General features: G+C 36.8%; 1 protein-coding gene across 1 annotated transcript in view; it reads left to right on the forward strand.

Annotated features, from left to right (window-relative positions):
* The window catches only part of COL25A1 (collagen type XXV alpha 1 chain), a 429660-nt gene that overhangs the window by 401839 nt on the left and 15260 nt on the right, over positions 1-12561 (forward strand). Inside the window, exons 28-31 of the mRNA XM_018569899.1 lie at positions 905-967; positions 2868-2918; positions 4754-4780; positions 12219-12272. Of these exons, the coding sequence (XP_018425401.1) occupies positions 905-967; positions 2868-2918; positions 4754-4780; positions 12219-12272 (195 nt within the window). The remainder of the gene's footprint in view (positions 1-904; positions 968-2867; positions 2919-4753; positions 4781-12218; positions 12273-12561) is intronic.

Genomic DNA, 12561 nt, shown 5'->3' on the forward strand with positions numbered 1-12561 from the left:
GATTGACAGCACTGCCTCTGTTGCTGAAACACTCCCACTGTGAGCTGCAGTGTCTGGAAGGAGGAACATGTGGGACACAAATGAAGGAGAATTTGGCTCAGTCAGGGAAGGCAAAGGAAGTTTTTTGTTTAGTTTTTGAGGCTTGCACATTACATAGTAACTGGGTTTGATACTTTGAGAAAAGCATCCCCTCGTGTTATTTGAGTGACTTCTCATTCTGGTTTGATGTTACATGTATTAAATATAAAAATTGCACACTTCAGGTTTTTAAAGGGTTGGTATCCATGCATCTAGTCTTCACTTATGTTTAAAAAATATGGGTCACCTCCATTTGGCTTCAATGCTAAATTCAACTGACCACAAAGAAGCAGCTAAAGTAGGGACAACTTAAACCCTAACTGGATGACATTAAGTGGCTAAAGCAATTGCCATGTCATTGACTGTGTGCTCCAGTGTCAGCTGCACATCATTGCTCTGGGCCAGCTTCCTGACTGCACATTGTGTGTCACCCTGACTAATTGAAATCAACATCAGAGCTGCATGCGACAGAGTAAAAAAATGGGAGCACGGTTGGGAGACAGCTGTCACCCTATAACATAACAGGTACAAAGAACTTTCATTTCAGGATCAACAGATATTTTTTTTTTTCATGAAAGCTGAATATTTAAAATATGAAAAACAACTTTTAAAATGACATGTTACAGCATATGTTTACTTTTAATGACTGGGTTTAGATCTATTTTTAGATCTATTTGAACTTTGATTTTAAGTCCTGCCAGACCTACAGAGCATTGAAAAATGGTAGAAGATGGTTGCGTAGATCTTAATATATCACACATGTCTTTTTTATTTTAGAACAGTACAAAAATCAAGTCATAATTTGCAAATATTAAATGTTTTCTAGGGTGCAAATGGGATGAAGGGAGAAAAAGGAGATCATGGTGCAGCTGGGCCTCATGGAGCTTCTGTGAGTAGAACAGCAAATTTTGTAGAGAAATGTATTATCCTCTGACAGGAAAAAACAACCACCTCAATAGTGTATATTCTTAGGGCACACTCTGCTAAAGCTAAAGGTACCCTTAACAGGCTGTAGATCACTTGTGACACTTCCTGTGGATTGCCAACATCATTCACTTGTTTGGGAACATACATATCTGAATTTACTAATGCTCTTTATAATAATGATGGGTTATAACAATGACCTTACATCATTATTATAACAATGATGGGTTTTAACTATCATTTTTATATATTTTTGCCATTTTTTAATGATACTATGCCCTCTATGCTCTCTTGCAAAAAAATATAAATCACCAGTTGGTTATAAGTCACACATAAAAGTTAAAATCCAACTTCTGCCACAACTGTTTATATTTTGGTAGAACAGGGAAGGCTTAGAATCTTTGCCAGGTTGTAAATGCTGTCTGTGTCTTTCTTATAGGAGAGAATGTGAGGACAAATCTCTGTCATGGGGACACATACAGCAATCTTCTTCATTCTTTTAAAAAATATGTTCTTACTGCTGCCTTTATCCCTGTTGGGATTTTCCCATCCCCATTCATTCCTCCCCCCAAAACATTTCTTGAGTATTTATAACATATCTGCTTCTGCCCAACTTTGGTTGTGCACAGGTCTATTATAACTGTATTCGTTTTGTGAATGGGTTCAGGATGGACAAAGGCATATGTTTCTGGATTTGCAGTTTCAAATGCATGCTAAGGGACTTTTCATTTTAAGTGATGGCAGAATGTGCCAGATATGGGCAGTCCAGACAGGTATTGACTGGAGGAGACAATAGAAATAGTAATTTAGGACCTTTTAAAGTGGAACTAAGATTGCTTAAACAATCACCAGGAGGTAGAGTCTTTTTGACAGAAGACACATGCAAAGTCTCTTTTACCCAAAAACCTTTTCTCTAGCTCCTGGGGATTATTTGTTTTATGTGTATACTGTGTACAGCATGACCCTAATCTTGGCAGGCCTAGAATAGACCTGTGTGCCCTAGACAATGTAACTTCTGCTTGCAAGCAGTTACAATATCAGTGGCTACCCAATGGCAGAAGGGGACCGCCTCAGAACATAGAAAGATCAGGGGCTAAGATGGCACTGACAGGGGAAGCATCGGTGATAGGATCCTGGACCTGCCATTACTGAAGGACAGCACAGTAGGGGTAAGTGTGTGCCATTATCTGCACGTATGCAGATAATCTTACAGATTATGGTGATGCAGCCTTCGGATAACTGCATCTGTCATTCTACCAGAACCCTACCTGAGTAAATGAGGTTCAAGCAGAAAAGTCAGCAGCAGCCCCTACATTGCAAGAAAAGATACAATTGTAGAGAAGCAAGAGAAAGTCCAAGTGTATGAAAGCAAAAGGTTCTTCTACATTCATTGCGAGTGTTCAGTCATATTGATATGTTGTTACTATTGTGTTAATTATGTATTTTGCATTTTGGTGATTGCCCACTTGATATCAAAACATTCCTTATAGGAAAATAATCTAGGCCTTCTTATTTTAGAGTCTGCAGGTCAAACAAGCAGACATCCTGGTTAAAGAAGGCATAAGTAGTACTAAATAGTATTTTGCAAAAGGTTGCTAACTGCAGAACAAAAGTATTTAATTTTTTCTGTTCCTGATACTTTTGTGCAATTAAATATATGTGGCAATGCAATAGTTAGAAAGGCATTTAAATTATGCAAATGTGCCTTTCATGTTTTGTGATGGTTTACTGAGGTAATTGCAGAAGCAATCCTAATCATCCACACTGAACAATGTATAATGATTTCACTGCTGCAAGATGTTCAAAGCCTAAATAGCTGCAATCTGAGTTTTCATTCATTTTTCTAAAACAAATTATTTTTACAGATCATTGGCCCTCCTGGCCCACCAGGGCCTCATGGCCCCCCAGGCCCAATGGTATGTGGATTATGATTGTATTACATTATTTTTTTTTATTGAAATTGTTGAACAGGATTTAGTATAAGTTCCTGTGGATTTAAGTGTGAAGAAATGCCATATATTTGCGTATTTTGTAAGTAACCTCACTATTTATATTTTCAGTGTATATAAGGTTTAGAGTAATGGCCATCTGACTGGTTGGTGATGAGCTATAACTTGTATGTAGTCAAAACACATTTAAGGTTGTTACAGTGGAATTAAAGTTTAATCTGCTCCCTCCACCATGTCATCAACATGATAATGACATTTTAATAAAACCTTTCCATTTTCTTTACATACTGTTTTTAGACTCTATGATGTCAACACTAGGCCTTTGTGCTTCTCTATGGAATTCAGACAGATTCTGGCTAGTTGGAGGGGGGGACAGGGTGCTGTATATAGCTACCTGATAACATCACAGCACCCTGCCCCAGTACTTCCTGATGCAAGCAGTGGACTGGCTGATGGGAGGGGTTATGCAAATATCAAAAGGCCTTCATTAGTGGGTGCCAGTCTGGAGGAGTGAGCATTCCTAGGTATACTGTTTTTGTATGCAGACCTGCCTAGGTAACACCCACATGTGATGCTAAGCCTACATGATTAATAGAACTTAAATCAATGAATTAAGTTAGTAGTAGCTAGTCACATTCAACTAGAATGTAATGTTGATGGCGTTTTGTAGCTTATCCAAGTCACATCTTCAGTTCCACACAGGTAGCACGTACACCTTAATCTAAACACCATGGAAAGGCAGATGTTGATTGTTCAAGAACAGGATGGTGATTGGATTAAGGTGTCTGTGCTACTTGTGTGGATATAAATACTAGGGAATTTTCCTGAAACACTTCAGAAGTGATGAAGTGGCTTGGATAAGCTATGGAACGTCTTTCGTATTACAGAACAAGTTCAGTTGAATGTGACTAACATCTACTGGCTATAACGTGACCTGGATAAATGAGAACATTCACAGAACAATGAATGAAAGAGGTGGACCACGTGCCGTTTTCACCAGCGTCGATTCGTTCGGGAGAGCCCCTTCTGTCTTCTATTTTCTCTTACTTTTCTATTTTGTTTCTGTTTCTTTTTGTAGTGAGTGTCTATTCTTTCCTTTTTCCTTTTCTTTCCTTTCTACCTGTTTCTTTTTTTGGGTGTGTTTTTCCTTTTTTAGAGTTTGACCATTGGCCTTTATGTCCTCTGCCTTATTTCAGTTTTAGATTTGTGGAATGTGGATAGCCAATTGGGCCTTGTATTTGCACTATGAGGAGGATGATCTTTTTTCTCACTTACTGCGCCTTTTTGGTTACTGTTTTATGACTGTTAATGTGGCTCATTGCTTTTGACTGCACTATATATGAATGCTTGTCATTCTTTTTGACAATCCTGTGCTATTGTATGGGCCTATGATTTTTCTTGCCCTCTCTTTGTTCTTTTCAAAAAAAATTATAACATTTATGTAAAAGAAAGAGGTGGACCATGGACAGTTGTGTTGGGGAGGAAAGGAGTAGATGAAGCTGGATTTCCTTCAGGCAGGCTCTTTCTGATATACTGCAGCTTGTTATGTGTTTCTAACTGAGAAGCTCACAGTGTGCAGTGAAATCAAAGTGGGGAATTTTAATACAGGAGAGAAGCCTGTACAAATGTGCAAGACTTTAGGTAAGGTTTGAGTTCTGCTTTAACATTGCCACTTAATATTTTGTGGCATGCCCATACATCCTGTTGTGCTTAGAGAAGATCAATACGGTCTGTATTGCATCATAGTAATATTAATGTTAATAATATAGCTAGTATTATAACAGTTACATCTATATTTTTAGGGACCACATGGATTGCCAGGTCCAAAGGTAAGTACCTTTGGTCTATATTTGAAGGCATGCATTTGTTGTGAATTTTTCTTGTAACATAATTGGTGCATGCTTACATGTTATATGTATGTAATGTCTAATATGTGTTTTATATATGTAAATCTTTAAGCTCAAATATACAGTTTTAAAATATGACTACATTCCCAAATAGAATTAACTGCCCTTGAGCTTCCTTAGTGTTAAAGAGGCACTCATGAGGCATTGTTCATTCTCTATTAGGTGTTTATTTCTGTCCATAACCTTGGCAGGGATACTTTCCCCCTCTGTTACAGGGTTCTGTTGTGAATTTCCTGGTTCCTTCGTCAGGAATACATTCTCCATATATTCCTATGCAGACTCTACTAGAAGGCCAGTAACATAATTGGCATACATCACTGTCCCACTAATATCTCCTTCATGGGAATATTTAAAGAAAGCATCCCCTTAAGAAAAAAGTTTGGTTCGCAGCAGAGCTCTAACTGTCATGATATGGACAGAGGTGTCAGGAGAACTCTCTACTGGGATTATAGATAGCAATAAAGATCCACCGTGGAATTAAAATCTGCTTTCCTCCACCCAAAGCTAGAAACATTAAAAAACAGTTTTAGATAGAGTTTGCTTTCAATGTATTTCCACCTACAATAGATGCAAATTGTATCTTGTTAGTACAATCAAATATTTAAATTTAGGTGAAAATGTTTCTGCCACATTACATGTATCCTATTGGATTTGGTGGTTTCAGTTTGGAGCCAAAAGCAAGTATGAACTCTGCAAAAAGGACATAACTTTTATAATTGTGATAATTGCAGTTAAAGATTTTCTGTAGTAAATAACTATTTGTTCATATAATGGTGATTTAGCAATTTCCATAGTCTGCAGTTATAAATGCAGTTCATGCAGATCTCTGTGAACAAATGAATATCATTATATGGGTTTTATATAGATTTTTGCAGCTTAATAGTTAAATAACATTTATTAGCATTTTGGCAAAATATTCCATACAGTTATCACTGTTGTGGTGTTTGTATCTTTATGGATGATAAAGCCACATTTAGTAAATGCCAAAAATGTATTTTTTCAGGTGGAGAAGCTGTGTAAAAATCTACCTTATAAAAAACGCTAAAGCTTTTTCTTCTTTTTACAAAATACCTTTGAGCTTAAAGATTTATTTTGAACTGCAAATTCCAATGTCTGATCTGTATTATCTGACCAATGTAAACAAAACTACAGAAGTGTAGCTTACAGGTTTCAGTTATTTTTACTTTTTTGTGGCTGGCAAGATTGAGCATTAATATTATCAAGATGTCACGCATCAAAGGCTTTAAACATTGGACCACAAGCAGTTTCAGTGCTAGATTCTTTACCCTATGTATTAGACATTTGCCAATATATGGTGAATTATGTTTCTTGTTTTGTTAACAGTTCCAACCTTCACAATATTCAAAGCATAATGCAATCTTTTAATGTTCATGTTATAAAGCAGGATAGCAAAATAATTAACCACATGAAAAAAACGGGAATCAACCCCATTGGATACTTAACTAAGCTGCACAATTATGGGGCCCACAAAAACTCTTTATGAAGATGACTATTTTTCCAGTTTGCAAGCATGAAAGGTACTGTTTATTGTAATAATCAGGGCCATCCCTATAATGATGCAGTCTGAGGAGGTTGCCTCATGAGGCATCTCATGAGAGGGGTGGCAGGTGTGCAGTGGTAATAATCAATAGTTGTACAATAGCAATGAAGGTGTTACACTTCTGATACGTTTTGTGCGTTTATTGGTATAATACAGGCAGGAATTTGCAGCAGTCTCAGTGTCTGAACCTCCTCTGTACCAGCTTGCACAGCCAAAACAACAAAATTGGCATCTACTTTTACGTTTAGGGTGAACCAGGTTTAAATGGTCTTAAAGGATTGAGGGGTGAGCCAGGTCAAAAGGGTGACAGAGGACCACTGGGTCTTCCAGTAAGTAAAAATCTATTCAATTTCACCTCAATCCATATGCTTTTTTTATTATTATTATTTCAGTGATTCCAGTGAATGGCAAATCATACCACTATATAATACATTTTTACATTTTATATCAAATTGTTAGAGAAACAAAACTCCATGAATCTTTTGCTTGTCATTCACGCAATATTATTTATCCATCTCTTAATTTGACCCCACACAGAGCCAGTGCCAGCATACCATTTCCATGTTATCCACTTACTTGTTGTCCTTGTTTATAATGTCCAAGTCAAACTGTGTATTTACAGTGTGGTATATTGATCATGTCTGGCGTGTGTTTTGTTACTATGATTTTATGGAATCATTACCAAATAATACTGTGGATTCATTTGCCTGTTGTCACTGATATTACTAAACCTTTGAATAAATGTTACCTTTGTTATAATTATGTTATCCAAAGTGTTTTCAAAATTGCTGATTCAAATTGCTGATTACATTTTTTGAGACTGTCGCCTCTGTAGAAAATATAAAGGGTCAGTCAGCCAGGATACCTAAGAGACCAATTACCTTTTTCTATAGAGTTGCTCCCTCACTGGCCACACCAGTGAGATGTTGCTTCCTTGCTGTTCCTTTATTGAGAAGTCTGCTGCATTCCATGGCCAGTGTTGGAGCTTCTCCATTAGAGTCTGGGGTTTCCTCAACTGGTTGATTTTGCTGCTGGTGATGTGTTACCAGAGGCAAGTTCTCCCATTTGACAGGACCTTCAGGGCCACTGTTGATGGGCTTTTGTTTGCTTCAGAACTGCTTCTCTCCCCATACAAGTCTATGGGAATGCAACAGCAGGTTAAATGCAGGTCAGCTGCACCTGCAATGAATGCTGAATGATATCAGAAACATCTCAAACCGATGTCAAAGGATCACTGCCCATGCCCATAGCAGTCCATCTACACAGGCCCTTACTCTGCCAGCTGGTTGTTCTGCTTATTTTACATTCCGTAGAATACAGTAGAAGACGTCCGGCTACCTAAGAAACTTAATTGATGGCAGAATCTGTAGTGTTTAAAACTCGCTTTTGGAATCCACAGGTGATGATTTAATTACCAGCGTCCATTCAGAACTAAAAAAAGCAGTTTTAGGTAGACTGAACCCTTAAGAATGTTTGCTGCATTTACAAACAGTAAAATAACAGTCACTATAGGGAACATTTAGGAAGAATAGTGCAAAGCCCATTTCCCTGTTACAACTAGTCCTATTAGGGATTTTTTTAAACTAATATGTCACAATATCTTTGAGAAACAGCCAGAAGACATACAATTATTAGGCATTGTATTGGATACAGTAGTCACCACACTAGAACAATTTTCAACTTTTGTTCTTATAAAATAATGTATTATGTATAATATTATCATTATGCCTATTGTTCAAAAAAATATTGATTTGGTTATTCTTAATGACTCCACCAGAGGGCAAACCTGCACAAAGAAAGCTAGCATATTAAGTAATACAATTGATAAAGCATGTGCAGTATGTAACACATTTCAGGTTTACAATGTTCCCGTTTATTAGATCAAAAATATATCAGCTATACATTAAGCAGAAAATCATTCTTAACGTGCATAATATCACATAAACAAGAAACATGTCATATTTATACTATTGTTCCATACTATCACATGTTTGTATTTATCAAGACTGCACAACAAGCAAAAATGATTTGCTAATTGCGGTTACTGGCAAAACCAATCAGATTTCTATTTACTGTCCCCATATCAGGGTAAGATGAACTCTGCATATAGAATCCAAAACAGGAACAAGATAGTAGGAAATGAACACCCCACTGGCACCAAAGATACCCTGTTGCTAGTGGTGTGCCAATTTCCTACCATCTTTTTCCTGTTTTGGATTCTATATGCATGTTTTTTGGTAGATGGTGCATCAATCGGTCGGTATCTTTGTGATTGTATGTAATTTTTAAAAATTGACTACATATTTCTGTTGAAATAAGATAAACTCTGGTTGCTATGCCATGATATTGTGTACTTTTCTACTTTCCTTATTATGCAATAAATATGTGTATATGCCTATGTCCTGTATGTTTGATATCACAGTGTTTATATGTGAAGACATTTTTTGCTTTATGCTGGTAACCTGACCTCTAACCTGCTAGGGGAATGGCCATTTCATGCTGGGTTGTGTAGAGCACTCAACACCATGAAAACTATCCAGCCATGTCTCAGTGATCAATGTGGTCACCTGTATTGTGTTGTTCTTACCCCATGTGTTCATTGCCCACTAATCTCACGTTCTTGTCACCTATGTGATACCCATCGTCTGTACTTCCACCTAATCATACAGGGAGCATCTGGCTTAGACGGAAAGCCAGGACCCAGGGTGAGTGCGTCATATCTTTGTCTCATGTTCAGCACAACATTGAACTCTAGGATGACAACACACTGTGCATGGACTCATAGTAAATATACATTATCAAGGGCTTTGTTAGAGGACACTGTTATAGATCACTGATTACTTAGTGCAGGGCATTGAGGCAAATCTCTCACGTAGGAACCAAATAACTGATCTACCATTGCCGAGTGATCAGCTTTGGATAGTTTCTACTTTTCTACTTTTGCCACCTTTAATATTTCTGACTCCATGGTAGAATGCTCTGTATAACTGGATATTTTGACACTGCACTGTGCCTGGACACAGCAAATGAGTGTTCAAAGTGGCCATGCATGAAGTCGTTTAAGATGAAACAGTAAAGCCCAGCAAAAGCTCAAACTTTTTATTTTATTTTGAATAGTGCATGGAAGGATTAGAACCACTGTCAACTATTTACTGTTGTGTTCCTCCCAAGGGCAGGATATGATGGGAAATCTATTCTACAGGACATTGATAAAAGACATGTTTTGTAGGGTGGGGAAGGGTTAGAACTCCGGACAATGTTTTATTGCTGTCCGTGTCTTCCTGTCCCAAAGACAACCATACCACCAACTTCTTGCACAGACATTTTCCTGGATGAGAAGTCAAGGAAAATCTTTCAAGTTGGGTAACAGACACAAATAACTTTAACGAACCCCACTTTATTCAAAAGTAGAAAAAAAACATTTTGATAGAGTTAGACTTTAATTTGACCAATGATAGAATGTCAAGTACTCTTTTATTTGATGCATTACATATTTTAAACACCGGTGCATTGTGTAAATAAATCACAGGTAACAGTGAAAAAGTACAAAATCCGACAGTAGTATAATACATCTCAGGTATCAAAATAATATTTGTTTTGCAAAATAGAAATTGTTCAACAAAATGGGCCATACAATATACAGGTGGCCCTCGGTTTACAATGGGTTAATTTGCACTGATTCAAAATAGCACCCTTTTCTGGGAGTGTTGTAAATTAAAACCAAATATATAATGTATGTCAATGGGAAGTAAGAGATTTAGGTTCCAGGCCTCTCTCAAAACAAGGAATGGTTCTAAATAGAAACTGGTGTAAACTGAAACCCAGTAAATAATGTAAGTCAGTAGAGAGTTTGGAAGTTAGGTTCCAAGCCCCTCTCATTGACATAAATTGACATAAGTAACATAATACAGGTACATTTTATTTAAGGCTCCTTGTGTGAGCTCATGCAGCAGCTTTAAATATAATGTACCTGTATTTTATTACTTATGTCAATTTTGAGAAAGGTCTGGAGCATGACTCTCACGCTTCCCATTGACTTACTTTGTATATTGGATTTCACTTTACACCGGTTTCTATTTACAACCATTCCCTCAGGAACCTAACTCCAGCGTAAAATAAGGGCTACCTGTATTTGTTAAAATATAAGAAGGAAATACGTTTTAGTCATTATATCATACATATTGCGGGTGCTCATATAGGTCTAGGTCACCCACAGCTTTAATAGCTAGTATGATGCTGGTTGCAGACTAAATTAACCTGCTCTTTTAAAAGAGGCTAAAACTGGACAGGGATATAAGATGATATGTATATAGTCATCCTTGTTCATGTCAATGACCATGTTTAAGCAAGCAAACAGCCATACTGGAAACATGCTTATCTTGTGGGAACATTACTGATTATCTGAAAATATCTAAATGGTCAAGTAACTGCCCCTGAGATACATTCAGAATGCCTGAACTGCATCTGCTGGATCAGGTTAGAAGCAACTGACATCTCTGCACCTTAAAGAAAATCTGACTTCACTTGAACACTTGTTCTCTGTCATTCACCCAAAAAAACTAAAGGCTGAGAAATTCGGGCAACTAGTATTTTTTGAAGGAGATCCAAAGTAGCAGGCCCCGCATTTCTCTCATAGGTTTACCTTAATATATCCATAGTATTCTTAAATAAAAGCAGTACTTGATGTGCATAAAGGTGTCTTCTACAACATCATGTGTCTTTTAATTTGATCATATGATATACTCATTCTGAATAAATAGTACATAACTATACAAATATGCACACTTTCAATATGGTAACTGAGATCTATAGGCAGATACACTGCATTTGTAAAATGAAATATTGTTTGCATTACTATACTGGAAATTACACCCTATAGAGGCATATTTATGAAGCAGCAAATCTGACATTCAGCATACATTCTCTGCAGGTGAATCTAAATGACAGTGTCATTCTCTTTAAGAGAATGCGAATGCTTCATAAATAGACCCTTAGCTTTCCATGAATCTGCATGCAGATACATGGAGGGCTCAAAATAAAGAATCAAAAGTCTTTTAAGAGAATCATATTGTAGGGTTATATTCAAGACAACAATTTATATATTTATATACGTATATACAAAACCACATAAGAGACATAGTTTTAAAGTAGGCATACAAAACTCTTACACCTACATGTATTCTTTGGCAACCCTTTGTTAGCTAGTGATATTTAAGAAAGGCCTTTGAATGTAGGGAGTTGATACATTTTAATAACAGGACAGTTACATCTTTGCTATGCATTATATTACAGTACTTATATTGTTCTTAAACAATCTTTCAATGATCTCCTTGGAATGGCCTCAGTCTGTATTCTCTTTATGATTCAACTCTTCAAGCATGAGTTTTCCTGTGACGGCATGCGTCTATCTCTTCACTATCTGGAGGCTCCAGGTTTCAATCAGTCTCCACCCATCATGGAAGCCCATTCGTTTTTTTTTGCTGAATATATTGCAATTCCATCAGTATATACAGTAGATCACAGCTAGCAGGGAACCTATTACCATTTATTATTAATTTCTGGTCTGTAAAATGGTTCATGTTTGTACCTTGTCATGTTTTATGTATCCTGGATTGTGGTGTTAACATACTGTTTGTCATTTAGTGTGTCACCTTTGCATGATTTCTTCTAACAAGGTTTCCACTCATTCAATCTTTCTATTTCCTATGCTGCTATCGGAAAGGAAGAGAAAGGACCTATCAGCAAATGTGCCCTATAGGGTAGTTATACTCAATCTTATTTTTTTTTTCCTTTTATCAGGGCACAGATGGTCCACTTGGTCCTCCTGGTCCAGCAGGTCCAAAAGGTGACCGGGTATGTAGAACAGATATATATGACATAGAATGTATATTGTAAAACTTAGTGAATGTAATGAAGATTAATTTTGCAAAGAATATCCAATAATGTGCAAGGAAATAAAAAAAAAACATTATTTTTTTTGCTTGCATATGATTAGATGATGGTAGCCAGCAAAGCTTCATCTCATTTATTAAGCTGAAGGAAAATTCCCTTGCAAAGTAATCACTTAAATGCCTTTAGTAAATTAACACTAAGAGCCAACCTTCTTATTGGAAACAGCACAGCCCCAATGCAGCTGATATCA

The sequence above is a fragment of the Nanorana parkeri genome, unplaced genomic scaffold (assembly GCF_000935625.1).
Source record: "Nanorana parkeri isolate BGI_ZX_2015 unplaced genomic scaffold, ASM93562v1 scaffold36, whole genome shotgun sequence".
Taxonomy (NCBI): domain Eukaryota; kingdom Metazoa; phylum Chordata; class Amphibia; order Anura; family Dicroglossidae; genus Nanorana; species Nanorana parkeri.